The 27,032-nt window shown below is 46.4% G+C and overlaps 1 protein-coding gene across 1 annotated transcript in view; it reads right to left on the bottom strand.

Moving 5' to 3' along the window:
* Positions 1–837: 837 nt before the first annotated feature.
* The window catches only part of LOC144798125 (uncharacterized), an 81,935-nt gene continuing 55,740 nt past the window's right edge, over positions 838–27,032 (bottom strand). Inside the window, exons 5-6 of the mRNA XM_078668881.1 lie at positions 2,733–2,895; positions 838–1,505 (exon numbers count right to left, since the gene is read on the bottom strand). Coding sequence (XP_078525007.1) covers positions 1,330–1,505; positions 2,733–2,895 — 339 coding nt within the window. The 3' untranslated portion in view covers positions 838–1,329. The remainder of the gene's footprint in view (positions 1,506–2,732; positions 2,896–27,032) is intronic.

The raw sequence follows: 27,032 nt of genomic DNA, 5'->3' as shown, positions 1-27,032 counted from the left end.
GCTGATAGGAAATGAGTTTTAGCAGGTATTAGACTCAATTCACATAGGTATTCTCTGACTCTCATAGATACTGTAATGGTATCCGTTTCGATCATGCATCCTATTGCACTTTTGAAGCATTCTAGACAATATATGGTAATAATTCCAAATTACTGCAACTCATTGTATTGAACTAAAATGAAGGAAAGGCAGAATATGTTTCACCAGAGTACTTTTTGCATTCAATTAGCAACAAAGCAATTTAGTTTGTACAGTTTTGTTGTTTATGAAATAAGAGTGGAGAAATCAGATTTTGCACAAGTTATTACTGTATGACGATATTTGCCCTCTTGGCAAAATAAAAAAAAGTATGTAAAAATATAAAAGATGATGCATCCGAGCATTCCTCATCAGTAATTTTGTGAATCATTTTATGTGGTTACAAAGAAGTGCTGGTTCAGATATCACCAGAGTAAAAAGTGGTGTAATGATTTTGCACTCTTCTGCTAATCAGGCAGGAAGACACTACATTGGTTTTAATCTCACATCTAAATAAACACTGATTCATTCAATTTCCTATATTAAGCATAGCAAAACGTGTGAAATCACATTGCCCCTTTTTCTGTCATAATATTGAAAATGTTTAGTTGGGAGCAAATCTTGCTTCCTGCATTCTTTATTTTTCAAGAGGCAAAAATGGTTAAAATATATTTACTCCATGATTTGCACCAGTCTTAATCTTTACTTAACACGGTGACTAGTTTGCAATTGTGCGAGCTCTAGGTTGCAACAAGATGTCTGTGCCATTGAAGTGAACAATTACCTCTGGGAAATGATGTATAATTTCTACAGGTTTTAATGCTCCACTTCCTAGGGAGGTAAGTTCACAACATAAGGCCTGATTCAGGCTGTGGCAGATGGTTATCCCGTCACAAACGTGATGGGATAGCCCGTCCCTCTTATTACACATACAATAGGATACAACTTGTCCACCGAACTCTAAATCAAGCCCTTCGTGTTTTATTACTGAAAAGAATAGGGGTTTTCCCGGAGGTGCACTATACAGACTAGAGATGTGTTCCAGTCATTACATGGCAAACTTGACACAGCAGCTCAGCATGCCAGTCCAATTGGCAAATGTACTAGAAAGTAGTGGAGTTACACATTATGCAGACCATTGTTGCAGTTGAGTTCTGATTTGTGCCACAAATGAAAGTTTAATGCAGATAAGTAATCAGTTGTTGAAAACAATGGGATGAATAGGGACTGTTATTCTCTGCACCAATCAGACATAAGAAATTGCATCTCTTTGCATGAAGGGTGCTCTCAGGAAAGGTTACAAAAGTGAACTTAATAAAGGTGTCCTTTCCCAACACTCTCCCAACCATCAAACCAAACCCGACCGCTCCACCAGCGCAGGTGCACACCAAGGCTAAACCAATATTTCTGGTTGATTGTAGAAGCAGTCTTCATTACAGGAAAGAGCGTTCTGAGAATCAGATCTAGATATGGTTCCATTTCCGGTCCTGTAAGAGAAAATAGGACAAACAATTAATTAAACTAAACACTAATACTAACTTAAGATGATGAGTGTGCTGCAAAGTTGGTGTTGGTCATGAAACATATTGTAAAAAAATCTTGATGCATGGCCTTGTATATTTTCCACCCAGCAGAACATAAAACGTAATGCAAGAAGCGGAAAAGAACGTTTCACATTGTCTTTTCCCAGGATTCACTCGCACCTTTTTATGACGGTGATGAAGGAGTTCGGCATTATAGCAGAGTTGCTGCATTTACAGAAATTCTAAATCCTTGTACAAATAAAGGCTTAATAGTTAAGTAGCTGGTTGGTGTAGAGCTGTTTCAGTTTTTAACAGTTTTTCCTCAAGAGACATAATGAAACAAAACCTGTAAGGGACATCTGGTACTGGTATGTGGTGCTAAAATGTGAATCTAAAATGTGAAATTACTAAATTTCAACAAATCTAAAAAAATATGTATCATTTGAACATAATAACCAAAATAGCAGCAATACATTTGCATCTTTCAAAAGTGGCTGTCAGTGGACCTGTATTTAAGATGCAACCATTCACTTCTAAAGCCTCTTGCTGGAGTTCCATATTTTGAAGCCTTCTGATGGCATAAGCACGGAGATGCTTGTTTCTTTAATTAGCACTGTACAGAAAGTAATCGTTTTAGAGCTTATTTGAATTACCATTATGACATGGGGTTGCAACACATAGTGGTGCTGTTGTATTTCCTTCCAATTAATTGTCACTTCCTTAAAAAATTAATTGTTTTAACTATGCGGGCTGAAATGGCAAAGGCATGGGCATGGGACTCTATTCTGAATGCCACAATCAGTTTGAAATATATGTAGAAAATAACTTAAATATACCCTGTGGCTTCTTTCCACTTTCAATTTGCATTGTATATGCAATGCTAGTGATTGATCCATTCTCAATCACCACTGTAAAATGCATAAATTCGCCATACTGTTATGGGTTTTGTACAAAATGTAGAAATACTTTAAACAAGCAATGGAGTAAGGGAACTGAAAGAACAATGGAGTAAGGGAACTGAAAGAACATGTTGCCACATGCTTCAGAGCCCACTCTGTGTATTTGAGTGTTGTGATGACATGAGCCATAGACAGATAAAATATTTGCAGACAGACCTAAAATGAATGTAGAATCCGGTAGACTGCCACAGAGCACAGTGTTTGACAACAACATAGCATTTTTTCAAATTACCGTATTGAATTGTCATTTGATGAATGGCCCAAAAAACAATCTCCTCTGGAATAGAAGGCACCGTAAACAGATTTACAATCTTAGAAGATATTGACTGTGGTATCCACTTGGTAAGAGAAATTTGACACATTAAAGCCATCCTTTCAACTTCAGGCGAATTCTCCTAAATATGCAGAAATAGGAAATATTGGTAATTTGAAACATTTGTGACAAACAAGAGGAGAAAAACAAATCCAAAACAAGTATTAAGTACCATGGATCAGGTATAGAGGGAATATTGTGAAACAGGAGATGCTTGAACAAATCAATAACGGCTTGATTATGAATTTGGCGGATGGGATACGCCATCACAAACGTGACGGATATCCCGTCCGCCATATTACATGTTCCAACTATAGGATATAATTGAATTGTAATACGGAGGTCGGGATATCCCTCACGTATGTTATGGAGTAAACCTGTCCTCCAAACTCCTAATCAGGCCCTAAGACTCAATTATCAATAAGATAGAAGCGGAGCAAATAACAACAATGTAATCACTCCTTGAAATAGACCAAGTAGAACCAGCAGTTGCCAAAACAGATTGAAAATAAGGATGTAGTCTGAGATTTCTTGACCCCTAGCAGCAAGAAAGTTTACAGGATAAAAATGGGTCATAATAAAATTATAAATATATTGGTACCCCCAATGAATGAATAAATAAGTCCATCAAAATATCAGAAATTCTTGTCTTTTCTTAATTTCACATCAAAAAGGCTTTTCTTATTTTTATAAATGAATGTCTTTCTGCACTGCAGAGGTATCCAAAAGTGACTTATACCATTTAGGATGTGCACCAAATGTATTGCTTGGTACATGCTGAGAGGTGCGAGCTATTCGACCTAGTCGCTTTCTGTATTGGCATGGGGCATATATCATCAGAAATAATTAATTCTATTTGGCTATTCTCTAGACCTGGATTACCTTAGTGTTTTATACTTATGAAATATCTGTACTAGGGGTATAAGTTTGTGAAATATTTAACCTCCTTTCAACACAATACTGGTCTTAGAGACTGCAATATCTTTTTGAGCGGAACAAAAGGTAAACTGGCTTTAAAAACACTGAATGATTATATTGACAAATATTTTACCTATTTTAAGTCTAACAAATGTATTTTAAACACTCTAATTAGGATGGACTGTCTTAGATAAAAATACATGGAAATACATGATAAAGCACAATGTCAATAAATCAACAGTACTGTAATGGTATAATACATGAACTACATGCTAATAACAATGTGGTGTGTTACGAAATAGGTCTACAGTTGTTTCATCTCCTTGTATATCTTGATAAAAACATGACCTTGCTAGTGAAGTCCTGAAGTCTCAGAGGCCAGAGAGGGTGCAACAGTGAAAGATGTGTGGCACTTCCAAGCTGCTGTTCTGTTTTGTACTGCCAGCATATCGGAACACATTTGGAGGTGGGTATATTACTTAACTTCATTTTCATGGGGATGACTGGGTTTCTGAGAATCTCCGTAGCACCTCCCAAAGTGTGCCTCGGTAGGCGTGATACCTTTGCACTGCTTCCCTTAGAGTTAGACATCTTCTGCGATCCAGTTTGCCTTTGCCAGTGCTTAGTAATTTGACAGAAACACCTGGACAAAAGTGTTCCCTCATTTGTATGGGCCCTAGCCTCCTAGAAAATGGTGTAATGCATCTTGACACAGTGTGGGGGGTGAAATGGGTGCAAGTACAATGCTTGTTACAAAAGGCCCAGCACATGCCTTGTCAGAATCTGCTGCAAAACAAACACCACCTACCTCCTGTGGTTTTTGCCAATCTAGTCCATGATTTAAAATGAGTGCAGCCCCGAACTCTCATCCCCTTTCTTACTCTCTCTTCTCTCAGTTTCTCACACACATAAACAACTACACACACAAACCAGTACAGACATGCACACACATTTCTGTGTGCAAATCTGGTACTAAAATAGGCAATTCATTCTACAAAATACAAATCAAGATCTATGAGAGAGCTTTACCTTTGAATCTATTAGTTTGTTATATACAGATTGACTCTATTTTGTGTTCTCAGCCCTTGCCTACCTGTGGAATGTAAAGAAGAATCCGATTCTCGGTGTTACAATATTGCTACCTTTGTTAAGATATTTCAGAAGTTCTTTAGGAGTAAAAATATGGAATTTGGGGCCTGATTTTGTATTTGACAGGCAAAGCAGTGTCCTCCAGGGTGTCAGAGGACATTGCGTCCGCCACCCCAATGGTATTTGAGTTGTTATGTTTCAAGCTGACCTCTTGCCCAGCGATCATCTCTGTACTTTGAAAGGAACCACTGTCACAGCGGTTTCCATCAAGGTACAAAAGGTTTGGTGGATGGCCATCCTCGGTTTGACAGCCGTTCACCAACTATTTAACTTTTTTTTTCAGAAACCCATGAAGCAGCAGTTCCTGAAAAACAAAAGATTCATGACTTCCACACTCTGGGAGTTTTCTCCCAAGGTGTGGAGATCATTATTGTTTTTTTTCTGTCCCTCACAGGCAAGTTTTTTTGCAGTGATTGGCAAAAGAAAATGATTCCAGGCTTTGGTCAACTGAGCCATCAAGAAATCCACTGATTGAAAAGTTGTAGTCTGCCCATCTGTAAATAAGGCAGGTGGACAAAAGCTTGGAGGGCAGGGTACTCCGTCATATTTGCAACGGTATAACCTGTACGCCAACCTCTAAATCAGGGGCCTAATGTTTGTTATAGTCTTATTAAAGGCTGTGCAAAATATATAAAGAGGTGAAACAATCATAGACCTGCGTTGAAATCCACCGGTTTCTCTCCTAGATATATATTGAGCATCATATTGTTACAAAGAAATATTTACTTTGATGAATGCTCATTTACTTTTTAATTGATTTATGTATTTACAGCTTTCTTTTGTCCTTAGTTGTGAAATAAACCTCTCTTTCTTTTACTGTCAATGTGCAGAAAAAATAGAGTGGATAACATTTGAGATGTTATGACTTTTTCCGTTTGACCAGATTAATGTTTTTCTAATGTATAGATGTATTTATAATTGAAAACCTCTGAACACAATATGCAAAAAATGTATTTAATAGTTACAAAAATCACAACCAAGTATACCATTATTTAATGGAATCAGAGATAAAGCAGAACAGTTTTATTGTTGCATTTGTTATGGGCATCGGTGCGGGATGTTGTGTTTATGTTTGAGATAAGCTGTATAGAGTAAAGTTTGTGAGACTTATGATTTGGTGGGTATTGAGAGTGACAGTGGTGGTGCAGGAGTTGTTGGTCAGTATGTAGGTATAAATTATAGGATGTCTGGTCTGGGGGTTAGAATTTACCATGAGGCAGTTGATTTATTTGAGGGTAACATATGGAGGGCTCTGCGCTCAACCAGGAGTAACCTTGACTTCTGGGCCTCCCTGCCTTTGTCGGTTGCGGGGCGTGTGGCATTATTAAAAATGATAACCCTCCCCCGTTTACTCTATTACTTTGTTACCCTGCCGATTTGGATACCTGGAAAGTGCTTTGCCCAATTCAACTCCATGGTTTCGAGCTTCCTGTGGGGAATGGGACGAAGAAGAGTGTCTCTGCCGACCATGATGCGCCCGCGTCGGGAGGGAGGCTTTGCAGTGCCGGATTTGAGGCTTACTACAATGCAGCCCAGTTCCAATGGCTCACACAACGGCTGGCAGGGAAGCTGGGAATGGAGACAAACCAGAGAAGAAGGGACCTAGAGCTTCGTCACTTGAGTCGGATTTTGCTACCGTTCCCTATGCGGGAACGTGAGGTATCCAGGGATCTATGGGTCCTGAGGCAATGTTGGTATAGGGCTATACGACGCAATAAAGGGGTCCGGCATATGCCCCTGAGATCCCGGTGTGGTTCTGTGAGGAGCTCCCCCATGGAGGAGATTGACAGCGGCTACATGACTGGGAGGAATCGGGGATCTCCTTCATTGGAGATCTGTATGAAGATGGTGCACTTTTACCATTTCAAGACCTCATGCAGAGGCACGAACTTCCTGCTCAGGACTTTCTCTTGCACGCGGGATTAACAGCTGCTGTGCGCAAGCACTGGAAAAAAGGGTTAGCGAAACCACGGGTCTTCCTTCCCTGCCAGTATGTGGTCACCTCTGTAGGTAGGATCAAGGCGGTGACGTGCTTGTATCGGAGGTTGATCCAGGGCTTGAGGACACCTCTGGAGGGACTGCGTATTAAGTGGGAAACTGACCTGGGAACGTCTATAGAGGAGAAACCTTGGGAATTGTTAATGGAACGGACCTGGAAATGTTCCCGAAACGCGAGATTCCAACGTATTCAATTTTATGTGTTTCATCGGGCGTATCTTACGCCTCACAAAGTTTTTGGGCTCCCACGCTACCTGCCCACGATGCAGACTGGAGGGTGCGGTATGCATACACATGTTCTGGGATTGTGCGCTGCTTCGGGGATTCTGGGGAGAGGTACTGGCCAAACTGACGGAGGTGATGGAGAGGGACCTGCAGAATACTCCAGGGGTATGCCTGTTGCACTGGTTCCCCCACACTTCCCACAACAAAACCACGAGTAAGTTCCTAGACCTGGGGTTAGTTCTAGCCAAGCGTGAAATCACTAGCCATTGGAAGGCGGCCACGGCCTCTAGCGTTGCGCGCTGGCTAAGTGACTTTACTAAGTGGGCGGATTGCGAGGGGACGCTCCGCCTCCAATTAGCTCGGAGGACTGACAACGACAAATTCTGGGAGTCGGCGAGAGCCTGGGTGGCGTTGGAGGATTTGCTCAAGAATCCGACTGAGGATGATGACTGACCTCGCCGGCTATGGGTGCCCTCTTTATTATATGAGACTGCAACAACAGGTAGTGAGTTGAGAGAATGGGAGGAGCAAGCGTGGAAGTGGGAGTGTCCCTGCGGCGGAGATGTGGGCTACTGACATAGGACTAGGGTGGAGTATGCAGAACACATTATGAGCATTACATGCGCGGCTAGGGAAAGCGACATGTCTGAGGGGAGGTAGGTGGTAGGGTTCGGGGGGGGTAGAGGGCAGGGAGTTTGAGTTGAAGGGGGGAATTTTGTTTGTTTTAATCCGTGCTGAAACATAGAGGCTGACAGTGCCTGAATAGGCTCAGAGCAACATAATTTAGCCCTGTAGAACTGTGTCTCGGGTTCACTGGGATATAACTCTTGCTATTAGAAAGGCCTCACTCTATATGTGGAACAAATGGATGGACTAACACAGACTTGGCGGGGCGAGGCAAAATCTGGATGGGGATACAATTATTGGTCAAGTGTTGCGAGACTAAGGTAATGAAGTTTCATGTATCGGTGAATTGTTTGTGCATTGCATGAAAACCTAATAAAATATGTTTTCAAAAAAAATAAAAACCATATAGAATGTCTGGTGCAGGTGTTAATGTAGGGCTCCGAAGGAGGTGGAATGTAGTTACAGAAGTAAGCGAGACTTAAAGAGTAGGAAGTGGCGTGTTTCCTATTGGTGGATTAAAAGCAATGGTCTCCAACTAATCAATCACATGTTACTAGTAGCTCGCAGACTGCCATTGAGTAGCTCACATATGATAATTGCCTGTCAACAAGCTTGAGAATATACAGGTGCCCACCTGATAACACAGCTATTTAAAACACAGCTCCCGTTCCTATGATTTACTCAAACGCTGACAGTGCTTGAGGATGCAGACTACCCTTTTCTGAAAATAATTTCTTCGCTTTCTACTTCTTTCTAGCCTCATTTTACATGTCTTTCTGTTTTCCTTGTTTTTATGTCTCTCTTTCATTTCTCAATGTATTTTCTTCTCTCTTTCTTGCTGTCCTCTTTCTTTATTTTTCCCTCTTTCCCGCTTCCCCCCTATTTGTTTACACTATCTCTTTCCTTCCCTCCTTTGTTGTGCATTCTTTTTCAGTTCTCTTTCTTTTTTTCTTATTGGCTTAATATTCTTCTTGATATTTTTCTTTCTTTTTTTCTCATTTCAACCTCTATTTTCAATTTTTCCTCCATTTTCCAGTTCTTTGTATCTTTCTTACTATTTCTTTCTTCTCTTTTTCAATCTTGTGTCTCTCAGTAATTCTTTCCTTTCTTCTTTAATTTTTTCTTTTTTCTCCAATTTCTGTTTTTCTCTTTTCTTCGTTTATTATTCTTTCTTCTACTCTTACTTAATTTCCCTCCTTCTCTCTTTCTTTTCTTTTGTCCTATCTCCATCTTTCTCAATGTTTTTCTTTCTCTGGTTGTTTCCTTCTCTCCCTTCTTTTTTTCAGTCTTATCTGTTTTCTCTGCCTTCATCTTCCCTCCCCTGTTATTCTTTTTCTGTATTTCTCCTTTTGGTGTTATTACTTATTGTTCTGTTTCTTTCTTGTTCTCCTTTCTTCATCCACAAGGATCTTTTCTTAATTCCACCTCTGATCTGATCTTCTCCCTTCTGTTTTCTTCTACTTTTTTTCTCTTATTTTTTTTCTTTCTTTCCTTCCATTGTTTTCTCGCTGTCTTTTTCTTTCTCTCACCTTCTTACTTTATTCTTTCTCTGTTGTGCTCTTCATTCTTTTGCGTACTTCTTTTTTACCATGTCTTCTTTCTTCCTGTATTTTCATTCAACCTTTCCTAGTTTGTTTTTTCGTCTTTCATCTCTTCTTAATTGCTTTCTTCCTTCATTTCCTGCATTTGACTCTTTTCTCTGGGTATTTTGTCCTCGTTGTTTTTTTCCTTTATTTTGATATTTCTTTTCCTATATTTCTCTTTCTTTCTTTCTTTGCTTTCTTTCTTTCTTTCTTTCTTTCTTTCTTTCTTTCTTTCTTTCTTTCTTTCTTTCTTTCTTTCTTTCTTTCTTTCTTTCTTTCTTTCTTTCTTTCTTTCTTCCTTACTTTCTTTCTTTCTTTCTTCCTTCCTTTCTGTTTTTCTTTCCTGATTTCTTTCTCTATTTTGTCATTCTTTCTTTTTGTTTTATTTATCTTCCTCTCTTATACTCATCTCTCTATTTAGGTGTTTCAAGAGCAAAGGGACAACACTGATCCTCAGGGACCCCAATTGTAAACCTTTGCGTTACAGCTCCTGTTCTATCAATACTTTATGCTCCCTGTATCTGGAATGAAGAACTTAAGGGTACTCTAGGGGCAGTGTTTAAGTTATTTGGTCTCTGTGTGCATTTATAAAATTCCTATATTAGACAGTAGCTCAGGGAAGGTTTGAGACTCCTGATTTAAAGAGTGTAATTGAACTCTAGGAAAGAAGTATATGCTAGCTAGTTGTAACTGATGTCTTTTGTGATGCAGGAGTGTAGAACAGCAAACATTGGGATGTAGGTTTCATGTACGATGTAGGTAGTGAAAGTGTGGTATGGAAGTGCAGTGTAGATGCAGGTTATAGTTTAGCTGGTGGTGTCAGATTTCCCTACAAAAGTATGAGAGTGTCATGCTTACCCTAATGTGCATTGCATAATGATGTTGAGTACACTCATTTTCTACAGGCAGACCATTTAAGGCACACTATTTCTTTCTTCCTCAGGACACACCCTAATATCAATATAATAATTCATCACTATCAACTCCAAAGTACTACTACACCAAACTAAAGGACCTGGAATGATAAAAAACATAACATTCAAACACTAGATAACACAAAATTAACTGTTGTCTTTTGAGTGCTAACAGCAGAGAAACTCCTTACTAAAACTATTAAAAGGGAATAATTGAATATTGCACCCACAATAGTATCAGAGATGGTAGTTAAAAAGATCAGCACATTGCATTTTACTCCTTACTAAAGAATTCTTAATGGAAATACATGAGAAACCGGTGTGTACATAACAAAACTGTTTGGAACATGCCATATTTTATAGTTAATTAATTTTTTATCTGTGCAATGGTTTTAATTAACTATGCACTTTACAAATAAAACGGACTTACTTAAACTTACTTAGTTAATAAGGCCATTTTAAAAATAATGTGTATGGATACAGTGTTACGTTAAGTGTTTGCAGTTTAATTGAAATAGAAATACTATCGCTGAATTTCAAACTCTGTGAAATCAAATATAACTTCTTGCTGCAGACACAGCTGAACTAGCACCTAATCTATCATATGGGTCCATCTGACATAATGTTATGACACAGTTGCAGCTGGTGTCAATGCAGTACTGCACATAGATTTTTTCTGCTCTGCCTTCAATGAACGGCCCCAAGTGCAAGGTCAACATGTGGCCATACATACTGGATTTTCCTACGGTACATCAGCCTGTCTGAGCGCTACTGATTTTCCTGCTAACAGCCCTTATTTTATTAAATCTGTCATCCTTTGTCAAATTCTATTGAAGGTGTTGTACCTGAATAGCATGGTCAGAATATTGACTGACATAATACTCTGTACTAAACATTGTTCATAAACATTATTGCCACATTTAGGACATGATATTTATGTCAAATGATCGACTATTTTTTAAATTTTATTAGAATTCCATAGTAGCAAAATAAATAATACATAACTGAACACATACATCAAGACTTCCATCATTGCCCATTTTAAGCCCCAATCCTAATCAATGCCCTCGACATCAAGTTAACATGAAGTACAAACTATATGATACATAATAGACTTAATTACCCCGTCATATACTCCCTCACGGATGTACGTTGTTACGGCGCGTGGTATTACCACGTGTACTGTTACAACGCGTATTTTACAACGCAAGTAGTTACCACGACTTGTGCTGTAGGGGTGCGGACTTAGGAATAGTTTAATTTACTATTCCAACACCAGCCTATGTACAGTAGGGAAGGTGTTGGAATAGTAAATCTACTATTCCTTGTCCTTTAGCGCCCTCCAGCGCAAGTCGTGGTTACAACTTGCGTTCTAAAATACGCGTTGTAACGGTACTGCGGGGTAACATCCGTGTCGTAAAGGATGTTCCCCCTCCCTCACCACCCCCAAATCATTAACCCTAATCTCCTTTTTCTATATCCTTTAACAGGATATAAACTGTATTCCATGTGGTACTCATTGAGAAACTTGGCCCGCCACATCTTAAAGGGCGGAGCCTCTTGCTGTAGCTAAAGTGAGGCAATTGCCAACTGAGAAACCACCATGGCCATAAAAATAGGATAACGGTGTTCATATAGTAGCTGCCCCTGGCGGAAATCTTCCCCAATACCAAGCAACATCATAGACTGAGAAATTTTAACACAGTCCCCGGTTATTTCTGACAACAACCTCTCTATAGATTCTATCAGAGTGTCCAATACCGCACATGCAAAAAACACATGCACAATGTCTGCACTATCCTTTCCACAGCGGCAACACTTCCCACCATGCTGACCCCCCACTTCATCATTTTAAGAGGGGTATAATACAAATTGAATAACATTTTATGATGATGACTTTTAAGGTTGGCTGCAGGAAAGATCCTCCCTGTCAAATCAATAGATTTTTCCAATGAGATTTCAGGGTTCCCCAACCATGTTCTCCATCTCATATTATATTTTTCTAGATCATCCGTTCTGCCCTCTAACAGTGTTTTATAAATTAGCTCGATGTTTCCCTGCTGTCTAATAGATTCTACAATTTTAAACTTCATAATGCAAATAGGGTGTTTTCCCAGAAAGTCCCTTACTTGTAAGTATTTAAAAAATTGAGTTATGGGTAGATGGAATTTATCCGCCAACTCCGCAAATAAGTGTAATCTCCCATCATCATGATATTTATTTATTTTATTTTATTTATTTTATAGCACTTATAAGGCGCGCAGCTACCCACAAAGGGTTTCCCGGCGCCGAACTAGCCAGGCACAAAACACAACTCAAGAGAGAACAATCAAAAGGCACTTATTTATCGAACAACCAGGTTTTCACGCTTTTCCTGAATCTCATATAGTTTTCTTCCTTGCGTATATGAATGGGCAATGTGTTCCAAAGAGTTGGACCCAAATAAGCAAAGGATCTCCCGCCCATTCTAGCCCGTTTGTACCTTGGCACCGCAAAATTCGCTGCTGTGCATGAACGGAGATTGCGATTGGGGAGGTAGGGCTTGGCAAGGTCTTGTAGGTACTTGGGGGCAGTACCAGCTTTAATTTTAAACAGATAGTTCAGGGTTTTAAAACGAATCCGGTTTTCAACCCTGAGCCAGTGCAGATCCCTAAGATGTTTGGTGATCCTGGCGTATCTGGGGATTCTGCAAAGCAGTCTGGCAGCAGCGTTTTGCACGAGTTGCAAGCGTCTTATTACTGATTTGTTTGAGCCCAGGTACAAGATGTTACCGTAATCAAGCCGAGATGTCACTAAGGCATTGACTACGGTCTTCTGGGTAGTAGATGGTAACATCCAGACAATTTTGCGTAGCCATCTAAGAATGGTAAAGCATATGCCTGCCACTTTGTTGGCTTGTTGTGTCATAGATAAGTTGTCATCTATGATGACCCCTAGGTTTCTGACCTGAGAAGCTGGTGGCGGGAGCTTACCTAACGACGACGGCCAATGGGGATCACTCCAAAGATCTTTACTATTCCCTAAGAGGAGGATCTCGGTTTTCTCCCCATTTAATTTAAGTTGGTTGGCCGACATCCAATTAAATATTTCGTGAAGGCCAATTTTTAGTGCAGATGGAGCAGACGAGTCAGATTTAGAAAGTGAAAACAAAATTTGAGAATCGTCTGCATAGGTCATTAAGATAAGACCGAAATTTTCTGCAAGGTTGGCCAGTGGTCGTAGGTACAAATTAAAAAATAAAGGACTTAGGATAAATCCCTGTGGTACACCATGGGGAGAGTAGAATACATCAGAGCATGCCACAGACGAGGAGATCTGAAAAGTGTGGAGGGATAAGTATGATCTAATCCACTCCAGTGCCCTGCCCTCGACACCACTCTCCTCCAGCCTGACAAGTAGTCTGGAGTGAGAAATGGTGTCAAAGGCTGCACTTAAGTCCAACAAGACCAGTGCTACCGTTTGGCCATCATCCATGAGCTCCCTGATATTTTCTGTAACCCCGAGCAAGGCAGTCTCGGTGGAGTAGCCACTCCTAAAGCCAGATTGGGACGGATGAAGTAGGTCATTATTTTCCACATAGGTTGAAAGAGCCTTATGGATGTGCCTCTCCATGATTTTAGAAAAAGCAGGCAGTAACGATATTGGTCGATAATTGGACAATATCGTAGGATCTGCGGCCGGCTTTTTGAGCAGAGGATTGACCATGGCATGTTTCCATAAAGCAGGAACTGTGGCTTGTTCTATAGAGGCGTTAAGTATCTCTGCTATGGAAGTCAAGGCCGAGTCCTCTAGTTGACCGATTATACTGATAGGAATGGGGTCACGTGGGGAACCCGATTTAATAGATTTTAATAGTTCCTTCAGATTGTCCAAATTAATGGGAGGCCAAGCATCAAGGTGACAACTTCCTCTGGAGACTTGGGGGATGTTGTCTTGCTTATGTGTGATAATGCTGTCTCTGTTAATGTTAGAGACAATATTCTCAATCTTTCCAGTGAAAAAAGACGCCAAGTCCTGGCACTGCTGAGTATTGAGAGGGGTAATCTCCGCTCTTGAATTCTCTCCAGCCAACTCTTTTACAGTGTTAAAGAGAGTCTGGGATTTGTTTACGGCCGTATTAATAGTGGTAGTAACATAGCATGCTTTAGCTTTCATGCATGCTGAGTGGTAGCTATTTCTGGCCTTGCGATAAACCTCTTTTTGATGCAGTTCATAGTTCTTACGCCACTGCCTCTCTAGAGCCTTACATGTAGATTTTTCTTTCTTAAGGGCCTCTGTATACCAGGGGGCGGGGGGCGATGCACTTTCCCTTTGCAACGGGATAGGGGCAGGCAGGCATTCACTGCGCCATTTAGCCATATCTGTGTGGCCTCCGATATGCTTTCCATATCCCCATCTAAACATGGGTGATCTTTCCTCAATGCATTGTTGAGATCATCCGTATTTAGAATTTTCCAATTTCTCCTGAAAGTTTCAGAGGGAATCATGGCAGGGCGTTTGATAGATTTAAGTGAAATAGAGAAAAGTGTGAGGAAATGGTCTGACCAGCAAATAGGGGTGGTATTCAGCCATAAGAGTTCTCTCATGTTTGAAATAATAGGGTCTAACAAATGTCCAGCTTTGTGGGTGGGACCCTTATTACGTAAAGTCATGTCTAAGACCATAAAGTCATCAATTAGGTTTTTACAGATCTTATTATTGTCGTCTTCTAAATGAAGATTCAAATCTCCAAGTACCGTACAATTTTGGGCGTTCAGATGGTGAGGTAGAATGAAATTTACCAAATTGTCTGACCATGAGGGGTTATTTACTGGCGGTCGATAGATAAGTAAGCCAGAGAAAATAAAATTAGGACTGAGGGTAATTTTAAATGATGCTGCTTCGCAGTTAGGAATGTCTGCAGGTTCAAAATTGCACACAAGATCTCTACTGTGAATAATAGCAATGCCCCCTCCTATTTGGTCAACACGGTCCCTCCTTACAATAGCGTAACTCGGGGGGAGGGCAGTTGCAACATCTGGACCTGCACCATCGTGTAACCAAGTCTCAGTTAAGAATATCGCGCTGGGCTTTTCTTCCATTAAAAGATGGAAAATATCTAATTTATGCTGTGGTAATGAGCGACAATTTACCAAGTAAAATTTAAAGTTATTGGGACTCTCTCCCTGCCGGTGAGGTTTGTGAAAGGTACCATGGGGAGTGTCAGGATAGGGCTGATGACTTGTCAAAGAGAGGGTACAATTGGGGCATGTTTGTATTCCAGCTAATAGCGGGTTCAGTGTTATGCATTTATCATGGCTATTGGGGCGTAACGCCCTAAGTCGCTCACATGTTATCATACCTGAATAAGATTGGGCAGAGATCTATGCCCTATGTCCCGACCTGGACGGGCACAGCCGGGCTGACTCAGGCTAGACTCCGGCGTAGACGAGGCGTGTCCGCTAAAATGCGTCCGCTAGCGCGGAGATGGCCTGTTTCCTTTTATCACGGAGACTAGCGCGCTCTCACCGCTCTGTCCCGCCCTAAGATGGCCACCACTAAAATCCCTGGTGCTCGGTGCCTTGCCCTAAATCGGCATGTATCGAGCGAGTGTGTGCTGTAGGTAATTGCGGGTAAGCGACAAGTGTGCTGTCTGCAATTTCGTGAATTTTAAAAAACACAAATATAAAGTGTTCAAACAAATGCTAAGAAATGCAGTTTTAAAATTATTTCAGTTCGAGTAAAATGCAGCTTAGAAAAGTCCTCAAGCGTTGTGCTAAGCAGTAGGGTGATATGCTGCCTGTGTGCTCGCTAAACTCGCAAGACACTGTCTGGGGGCTCCAAGTTATAAGTCGCCAAGTCAGGTAATCCCCTTCCTTCTCAAGCCTAAGGCCATCTGGTCGCAGAAGATCGGGGGCAGCACTCCTGTGGCATTAGTGGGGGTATACATGGAAAGTACTGGAATCTCGAAGCTTTTCCGTACAGTCTTCCAGACTTTAAACACAGCATTTAATACCTTGAAGTGTGGTCTTTTAAAATAACTGCTGTCCACTCTTTTGAATAGGCAATGCTTGACCTTTGACCCTAGAATCATCTGATAAATTGAGGGGGCTTTGGCCAGATTACTAATCTCTTCTACAGTACGTAAAATACGTACATTAACCAAAATACAGGAACAGTAATACAAAGCAAAGTCAGGGATAGACCATCCTCCTCTTTCTCAAGAAGGAGTCATATATCGAGCAGCCCTACGAGGTTTCCAAGGAGCCTAAATAAACTTACTACAGAGAGATTGTAAATATGTAAATATTGAATTTGCTTATAGGATACCTCCAGGGGCACAGCCCTAAAAAAATACATAACTCGCGGTAAGACATTCATTTTCAGAACGTTAGCTCTGCCACTAATGACAGATGGAGATTCTCCTACCTTTCAAGTGAGCATTTTACTCCCCAAATAATATCGCCCCAATTAACCTCAATGATCTCTTTAACAGAGGTACGGATCTTAATACCCAGATAGATAGCTTCCTTAACACACCTAGCATCCCCATCCATTGCTTGACTTGTACATAAAATTTGGGTTTTAGCAGTATTAAGTTTATACCCAGAAAGTGCCCCAAAAGTCTGCGCCAGGGATTCTATTTCAGGTATAGCGAGACAGGGATTACAAGTAACAATCGCTATATCATTGGCATAAACCATTACAGAATACTGTTCTTGTTGTACTTTACAAGGCAAAATCTTTCTACTTTGTTCTAGCATAAGAATAAAAGGGTTAATATACAGCGTAGATAAAAGTGGTGAACAAGGACAGCCTTGTCTCGTGCCTCTAGAAATCGCGATGGTCTCTGAGTGATATCCCATTGAGCAAATTTTCACTGAGGGGAGATGATAAAGGGCGTTTAAAGCACGTATATAGCCCTGCCCAAAACACATGTGTTGCAGTCCCCATGAGAGGAAATGCCACAAAACCCGGTTGAGCGCCTTTTCGGCATTGAGTAAAATCAGGCCAAGTTCTCGAGATTCTACCTGTACGATATCTTGGAGAGTAATTACTCTACGCACATGGTCTACGGTCCCTCTCCCAGGTATAAAACTGTGTTGTTTTAACAATACTATTGATGGTATAATTTTTGCCAACCGTGTGGCAAAGATTTTTGCATAGATTTTACCGTTGGCATTAAGAAGAGAGATTGGATGATAAGACCCCGATAATTCAGATGGTTTCCACTTTTTCTTCAACACACAAATATTGGCCTCAGACCAGGTTTGTGGAATCTCCCCTTTTTGTGAAGTTTGATAAACGTTAAGCATATCATTTTTTATCTCCTGAAAAAAGATCTTAAATACTTCCAAGGGGGGTCTGTCTGGTCCCGCAGCTTTCCCTACTTCAAGAGAATTTATGGCCTGCTCTAATTCCCCCATCCTAATAGGTTCAACATCCGTTTGAGCCAATTTGCCCCATAAAGTGGCTGGAAGTCCCATATCTGTCGGAGAAAGGCCCCCAGTATCGTTCTCTGTATATAATTCTGTATAAAAATCATGAAACACTATAAGAATTTTCTAGGGATCAGACACAATAACCCCATCCATTCTTTATTCATCCTCTTATATTTGCAATTTCTAGGCTAAACATCGGCCCGTGGCCTCGCCATACTCATGACACTCTTTTCTATATGTTTGATATTTTATGGCGCTCTCCTTGCTCCATTCTAGATTAATTTTGGCCTTACATCTCGCTAGATTATTCTGAAGTGGTGTGGTGTTATATCCTGCAGCTAACCCATTAACTAATTCCTCTTCGACAATCTTAAACTCATCATAAAAAACCTGCAATGCCTGTTTCACTAATTTACATTTTAAATACCCAAGGCTCTGTGTTTCCCCTCTAAATCCAGCTTTAGATGTATCCCATACAGTCCCTCAGGACGCGGAGTGTCGATTAATTTGCAAAAATTCCTTTATCCACACCTTCATGTGTTCAATAAATTTTTCATCCATCAAATGCTTCCTGTCAAATGTAAACGTTCTCGGGGCTACACACCGAGCAAGGTCCGGGATTTCAACTACCACAAGTGCATGGTCCAATGTCACCCTTGGGTATACACAGATTTAGTAATTGAAATAGAGCCTTGATGACCCGGGGTTTCCTACCTTTATAGTTTCGCCTCCAATTTTGAAAAGCTTCGGAGGTCAAATTTATATTAAGATCCCCACACAAGAATAACAGAATGGGCCATGTAGCAAGCTCCCCATTTAAATATTCCAATATTGGGGCTTCATCAAGGGTAGAGCCGTATATTGTACAGAGGGTAAATATAACCCCTCCTGTCCTACATTCCACAATGGCCCAAAATCAGCCCGATGTGGATACACCACATCTGGCTGAACCACCCGAAGCTCTCTGGAGACCCTCTGCCTTTTATTATAATGATTTAACCCGCACACATTCAGTGTGCATATTCGAAGGCCTAAATTTGCCATAAATTCAAGGTTGCCATACCTACAGGCCTATACGCAAACCTTTTAACCCTCTGTACTTTTATTTGCTGCTATGAATCTTCCTTTTTCTTTTACTTTCACCCCCCACCCTCCTCCTTACCCTCTCCACCACCCTCACCCCCAACACCACCCCAACAGCACACCCCACAGCCCCACTACCTCGAGGCTTTAGGACTGTTAGTCCTAGCGGTGACATGCTCCCTACACCCAAAAGTCCCTCCCACACCCGTGAAGTCCCCCAACAATTGAACCTAACAAAAAAAACATTAACCTACAGATCAATAGGCCACAGACAGTATGCATACTCATTCTCTTCCCCCACGACATAACCTGTTGCAACAGCTGGGGGGTATACAACTTGATAAACAAGAGTTATGCAAATAATTAGGAATAAGAGCACAAAAGGGAGCTGCAAATTTGATAATAATTCTATAAGCCTAATCCCTCCTTATCCTTCTTTGAGGGTTTGCAGAAACTCTTTCGTCAAAATTTCAGAGGTGAAAAACCTAGTATTCCCTTTATGGATGATTTTAAGTTTGGCTGGTTGTAGTAAGAAAGCTTGGGCCCCCTTAGTTTGAAATGGTAGAATAAATTGAGGTAATTGCCAGTGTTTCTCTACCCTCTGATGGCCGTAATCTGGCCTAACAAAAAATTCAACCCCCTTGTCAACTCTTTTCCTATCGAGACGGGCAAGGTCGGAAACTGCTTCTCGTGCCAAAAAGTTGTTAAATTAAATCAGTATGGCCCTTGGTTTAGCCACTTCTGCCGACTGACCTGGCCGGGCCCGGACAGAAAAGGGAAAATGGTGAGCCCTCTGAATCCTCTGTCTGCCAGTCCCATTGAGTTCATTCTGGAAACGCCTCAGTAAACAATTCAATAATAAATTTACGAGGGTCCTGTCCTTCAACCCCCCCAGGAATTTGGAAGACTCGCAGATTGTTCCGCCGAGCTCTGTTCTCCAAATCAATAAGTTTCCATAGCATCATCTTTTGTGAAGCTAGTTTATCCTCCAAATACAAAATACAGGCTTCTGCCTCGGTAATTCTTGCAGTAAACTCTGAGCAAGTCTTGGCGATACGCGTACTGAATTTTTTAATTTACGATAGACATTCTGTGTCCTTTGGCTTTCTAATCACGTTTCCTCCCTATGAGTAATCACTGTTCGATATATAAGACTCAAGGATACCTCTTCTGATGACTCTAGTGTTCTACGCACCACAGAGGGGTCAGATTTATCCGGGGTTCTAACCATTGACTTTTGCACCGGTAAAGAGGAATTGGCAAAGTAGCAAGACTCCTCTGTCAAAGCCCTTTTCTTCCGCTTTGTCTGGGGGCTCCCCTCCGATGAATCCCTTTCCGTATCCTCAGGGGGTGTGTTGGACACGGCCTCGTGGCGTGGGCCTACCCCTCCCACATGGCGGCCCCCGGACGACATCGGGCCGCCGTCGAGCTGCTGTCGACCCCCCTGACACGAACAGTCCCGAACCCGCAAGGAGGGCCGCCCCCTGGCAACCTACGGCTCTCCCTCTCCCTAGTCCCCGGCGGGCCCTGCTCGCCAACGCCGCCGGTCCAGCCACCATGCCTGGCCCCATCTCTGGCCCGACTCCATCTTGGGCCAGTCACGTCCCGAGCACGTGGCCGCCGCCACCCTGGCCCCGGCCCCAGCGAAGCCCCGACATCGGGGCACCAAGATCCTCCCAGGTGGTCGAGTGGCCACTTGACAGATCCAAGGGGCGGGAAGTTCCGATGGCCCTCCAGCCGTCCCCGGATGCCTGGTATCGATCACCCTCCAGCCTCCCTGGGCGCTGGCTCCACCCCCCTGCTGGGTGTCTGGACACCGTCATCCCGGCCCCTCTGACCCCCAGGCGCGAGGGTCCGGACATCAAAGGACTCCAGTCCTATATCTGGGCCAGCCCTGGATCAGGACGGCAGTTGTATCTGGAGTCGAAGCCCTGCTGACCTCGTCGCGGCTGATCCTGATCCGAACTCTTGCACCTGGAACGACCTTTGAGGCCCTGCTGACGCTGTCGCGGCCTGACCAAGCTGAACCACCTCCGAGGCCCTGCTGACGCTGTCGCGGCCTGACCAAGCTGAACTACCTTCGAGGCCCTGCTGACGCTGTCGCGGCCTGTCCAAGCTGAACTACCTTTGAGGCCCTGCTGACGCTGTCGCGGCCTGACCAAGCTGAACCACCTTCGAGGCCCTGCTGACGCTGTCGCGGCCTGACCAAGCTGAACTACCTTCGAGGCCCTGCTGACGCTGTCGTGGCCTGTCCAAGCTGAACTACCTTTGAGGCCCTGCTGACGCTGTCGCGGCCTGACCAAGCTGAACCACCTTCGAGGCCCTGCTGACGCTGACGCGGCCTGACCAAGCTGAACCACCTTCGAGGCCCTGCTGACGCTGTCGCGGCCTGACCAAGCTGAACTACCTTTGAGGCCCTGCTGACGCTGTCGCGGCCTGAACCCTTGAACTATCCAAGCACCAGTGGGTGCCGAGACTGTCCCGCTACCCCCTTTTCCCCCGAGTTCAAGACATTACGGATCCCTCGATCCTTGCCGCTATCCTGCCAAGAACTTGCTTTGAGTACTTATATAAAGATTCTTGTGAACCTCCTTCCTGTGTAGTGTCTATCTGTAAGTAGTGTGATTACCCGGCTGTTACGATTGTAGGAGAGGAGCCTCGCCGAGGAGGCCTCCCTACGGTGCTCGGCCTATTCCATACAGAGAGGTGGGTCTCGGGGCGGACAGTCAGACACCTTCTGTCTCCCCTGGGGCCGCCTTTCCAACATTGGTGGCAAGCGACGGGATCCGAGCCCACGCAAATCGTACAGCGAGTAACACGTCACTACTGACAGAGACCCACAGCCACGATGACTACTAAGGAAGCCGGAACGACCGCAGAATTCCAGAAAGACCTGTAAGAGGAGTATACCCATAAAGAACTTAAACAATTTTGCAAAGACTTGGGTATCGCTACCACTGGACTAAGTACAAAGGACGATTTCAAAGAAGCGCTGCAAACCTGGGTGGAGACCAGAGAGACCCCGCCCCAACCGAACGATGACATTGTCCATGAAGTACCCGGGAGTACCGTCATAGCCCCCATAGAGGAAAGAACCGCCAACAGGGACCCGGGCCTCTCCCATGAAGATGCCCGGGAGCGAGAGAGGAGTCGGCTCCATGAACTAGAGCTCGCCCGACTCCGGCTGGACGGAGAACTCCAATTAGCAGAAAAAAAAATGGCCCTTGAACAACGGCGATTGGAGGGAGATCTGGAAGAGAGGCGGCGGCAAAGAGAATTGGAAGAAAAAAAACTCGCATACGAACACGAGCGTGGCCTCAAAGAACTCGAAATCAAAGCCAACCTCGAAGGAACTGGCGCCACGGTAGCCCGGAAGCCCTCACCGCCTGCCGACCCAAAGGTCCACATCCCGAAGGATATCGTCAAGGAGTACTACAAAAATGACGATATCCAGCAATGGTTCAAGGCGTACGAAGTTGCCATGACCGCGCACCGCATTCCGCGATCAGACTGGGGTGCCGGCTTATGGGGGAGGTTCGTCAGCGAAGGAAGAGACACCCTGCTGGAGCTGGCCGACGACGTAATGTCCTCCTATGACCACATGAAGGACGCCCTGCTTGTCCGGTATGGCCTCACCCCCGAGATGTACCGGCAGAGATTCAGAGACTGCAAGAAAATCCCCGGTACCACGTGGGTCGAGTACGTGAACTTTTATAGCAGGGCCCTGGAAGGATGGATAAAGGGCAGCAAAGTGTCCACCTACGAGCAGCTGTTCAACCTCATCGTTTGGGAGCACCTCTCCAACAACTGCTTTGTCGAGCTCCGACAGCATCTACTCGACAGCAAGCTAACCGAGCCCCGGAAACTCGCCGTCGAGGCCGACCGATGGGTGAGCACCCGGGTCCCCCGAACACCGATAGGAGAAACCGGTCAGGGCGGCCGGGGGCACCCCCGCCAGCGGGGAGGCGGAGGAGGACAGAACCAGAGCCGAAGTTTCCCGCCAGCCTCGGGCCGGGGGCCCCCTCCCGCGTCCCCCCCGAGTAATACCTCGCCGTCACTGAGGAGGGACCCCCCAGCACGGCCGGGGCCCCACCCGAACATTACTTGCCACAGATGCCAGCGGACCGGTCACTATGCCAGTGACCCCCTCTGCCCCATGAACCCGCGTCCCGGCACCACTGGGCCTCCGACCCGCCAGTTCGCTGGTGCAGCTCTGGGAGGAGAGGGAGAAGAAGACGTAGAGGTCTACGAGGAAGAACAAATCGAGTATGAACCGGCCGCCATGGCCCTAGCCTGCCTGGGCAATAGAGACATGGTCCCCCAGGCCCCGCTACCGAGCAACACTCGATAATACCGTCAGTGGGTCCACATCAATGGACGACGGACCGAAGCCCTCCGAGACACGGGAGCCAGTGTGACCGCCGTCCGCTGCCACTTGGTGACCCCCGAACAGATCATCCCGAACGTACGCTGCCCCGTGAGGGCCGCCGACAACTCCGAAACTCTATGCCAGATGGCCCGAATTCCCTTCGAATGGGGGGGAGTGTCGGGCACCCTCAAGATGACCGTCCGGGACGACGCCCCCGTGGACTGCCTCCTTGGGAACGACCTTGAGAGCTCTCCCTGGGCCCAAGTCGAGCGGAGAGAGCACCTAGGAATGATGGGACTGCCAGAGTGGGTCTGTGCGATGACCCGATCTATGGCGGCCCGAGCCCCGGCAGCGACCGAGGCCGCCCCGACCGAAGAGCCAGAGTGGCCCGTGCCACCACCCTCGGCCATCCATGAAGAATGCGACTCCGAGACCAGACCCTCGGAGCCCGAAAACCACCACGAGCTCAGCGACATCCCCGAACTCGCCCAATGGCGCCAAGAGGGTGGTCCCACCCGAGAACAGTTTCGGCAGGAGCAGAAGACCTGCCCTTCCCTCGAGGGGACCCGCCAACAGGCCGCTGCCCAAGCTACCGGGGACACCTCAGGGTCCCACTGGGTCTACTGGGACCACGACCTCCTATATAGTGAACAGAAAATTGCCGAGCTGGGGGCCAGCCGAGTGCTAGTGGTTCCCCTGCGATTCAGAGACTTCCTTTTGAACCTGGCGCACGATGTGCCCCTCGCAGGGCACCTGGGGCAGGACAAAACTTACAGCCGCCTGGTGACCCATTTCTACTGGCCCAAAATGCGCACTGATGTACATAACCACTGCCGCACCTGCCCGACATGCCAAGCCAGCGGAAAGAGCGGGGGGAAGGTGAAGGCCCCGCTCCAACCTTTTCCAGTAGTAACCACCCCCTTCGAGCGAGTGGGAATAGACATTGTGGGGCCCCTGGACCCTCAAACCTCGCAAGGGCACCGCTTCATACTTGTCCTAGTGGACCACGCCACCCGCTATCCTGAGGCCATCCCCCTCAGAACCATCACCGCTCCCGTGGTGGGGCGAGCCTTGATGGGGATCTTCTCCCGAGTAGGATTCCCCCGGGAGGTCGTGAGCGATCGAGGCACGAACTTTATATCTAAATATATGCGGTCCCTGTGGCAACAGTGCGGGGTCACATACAAGTTCACCACCCCGTATCATCCCCAAGGGAATGGACTTGTGGAGCGGTTCAACCGGACACTCAAGGGGATGATACAGGGCCTAGAGGAGCCACTACGACGCAGATGGGACGTCCTGCTGCCCTGTCTCCTGTTTGCCTATCGGGAGGTACCACAGAAATCCCTGGGGTTCAGCCCCTTTGAACTCTTGTACGAGCACCCTGTCCGAGGTCCGCTCAGCCTGGTCAAAGAGGGCTGGGAAACTACCGTCCAAGGCGCACCCCCGGATGTCTACCGATACCTCCTGACCCTCCGAAACCAGACTCGGAAGTTCCGGGCCCTTGCAGAGGTCAACCTGGAGGCCAGTCAGGAAGACATGAAACGCTGGTACGACCAGCACTCCTCCTCCATCGAGTTCGAGCCGGGCCAGCGGGTCTGGGTCATGTCCCCAGTCGAACCCTGTGCCCTCCAGGACAAATGGTCGGGGCCCTTCAAGGTGATCGAGCGCAAGAGCCCCGTCACTTACCTCGTGGATATGGAGTCTCCACGGAACCCCCTCCGGGTTCTGCACGCCAACCGGCTCAAACCTCATTTTGCCCGTACAGAACTGAGCCTGCTACTCGCTACCGACGATGGGACCGAAGACGACTCCGAGCCCTTGCCCGACCTCCTAAAGTGCACTGAGAAGGACGGCTCCGTCGAAGGGATCTCTCTCTCCCCCGACCTGACCCCCGCGCAGCGTCGAGACTGTCAGGAACTGTTGGGTCAATTCACAGATCTGTTCTCCCTCACCCCCGGGGGTACCCAATGGTGTGTCCACGATGTCGACACCGGGGACAGTCAGCCAGTACGACACCGGGCCTACCGGGTCCCCGACCGAGTTCGGGCCTGCATCCAGAAGGAAGTCACCAAGATGCTGGCCCTGGGGGTAGTCGAACCCTCCGACAGTCCCTGGGCCAGCCCAGCGGTCCTGGTCCCCAAGGCCGCCGCCCCTGGCACCCCGCCAGAACTCCGGTTTTGCGTCGACTACCGGGGGCTGAATGCCGTTACGAGAACCGATGCGCATCCCATCCCCCGGGCCGATGAACTGATCGACCGCCTGGGGGCCGCCAAGTACCTCAGTACCTTCGACCTCACCGCCGGGTATTGGCAGATCGGCCTCACCCCTAGCGCCCAGGAGCGCTCAGCCTTCTCCACACCCGACGACCACTTCCAGTTCAAGGTGATGCCCTTCGGCATGAAAAACGCCCCGGCCACCTTCCAGAGACTAGTAAACAAAGTACTGGCGGGGCTAGAAGAGTTCAGTGCCGCCTACCTAGACGACATTGCGGTCTACAGCCTCCACTGGGCTGAGCACCTGAAACACCTTTGGGAAGTCCTGACCGCCCTCCGCCGGGCCAGGCTAACTGTGAAGGCCAGCAAATGCCAGATAGGCCAAGGGTCCGTGACCTATCTGGGACACCAAGTGGGGAGCGGCCAAGTGGCTCCCCTCCAACCCAAGATCGACGCCATCCTAGCCTGGGAACCCCCGGCCAACCAGACCGCCGTCCGAGCCTTCCTGGGGCTCACGGGGTACTATCGGCGTTTTATCAAGAACTATGGGAGCATTGTGGGGCCCCTCACGGAACTGACCTCGAAGAACCGGCCACAGAAAGTGCAGTGGACACCCGCGTGTCAGGTGGCCTTCGAGACCTTGAAAACAGCCATGTGTACCGCCCCGGTGCTCCAGGCCCCCGACTACAGCCGAGAGTTTGTGGTCCAGACCGACGCCTCGGAACACGGCATCGGGGCGGTCCTATCTCAGATGGACCCTGAGGGAATTGACCATCCAGTCGCCTTCATCAGCCGGCGGCTGCTGACCAGAGAACAACGATGGAGCACCATCGAGAGAGAGGCCTTCGCCGTCGTGTGGGCCCTCAAGAAACTCAGGCCATACCTCTTCGGCACCCACTTCCGGGTGCAGACAGACCACCGGCCCCTACGGTGGCTGATGCACATGCGTGGCGAAAATCCGAAGCTGCTGCGATGGTCCATCTCCCTCCAAGGGATGGGCTTCACTGTGGAGCATCGCCCTGGCAACGACCACGCCAACGCTGATGGCCTGTCCCGATTCTTCCGCCTCGACGAAGAGAGTCCCCAGGACGATGGGTGACTCTCCCCGCCTTCAGCTGGAGGGGACGTGTGTTGGACACGGCCTCGTGGCGTGGGCCTACCCCTCCCACATGGCGGCCCCCGGACGACATCGGGCCGCCGTCGAGCTGCTGTCGACCCCCCTGACACGAACAGTCCCGAACCCGCAAGGAGGGCCGCCCCCTGGCAACCTACGGCTCTCCCTCCCCCTAGTCCCCGGCGGGCCCTGCTCGCCAACGCCGCCGGTCCAGCCACCATGCCTGGCCCCATCTCTGGCCCGACTCCATCTTGGGCCGTCACGTCCCGAGCACGTGGCCGCCGCCACCCTGGCCCCGGCCCCAGCGAAGCCCCGACATCGGGGCACCAAGATCCTCCCAGGTGGTCGAGTGGCCACTTGACAGATCCAAGGGGCGGGAAGTTCCGATGGCCCTCCAGCCGTCCCCGGATGCCTGGTATCGATCACCCTCCAGCCTCCCTGGGCGCTGGCTCCACCCCCCTGCTGGGTGTCTGGACACCGTCATCCCGGCCCCTCTGACCCCCAGGCGCGAGGGTCCGGACATCAAAGGACTCCAGTCCTATATCTGGGCCAGCCCTGGATCAGGACGGCAGTTGTATCTGGAGTCGAAGCCCTGCTGACCT

This window comes from Lissotriton helveticus, chromosome 12 (assembly GCF_964261635.1).
Source record: "Lissotriton helveticus chromosome 12, aLisHel1.1, whole genome shotgun sequence".
NCBI lineage: Eukaryota > Metazoa > Chordata > Amphibia > Caudata > Salamandridae > Lissotriton > Lissotriton helveticus.
Note: the sequence above shows the minus strand (reverse complement) of the source record. Positions and strands in the feature narration are given on the sequence as shown.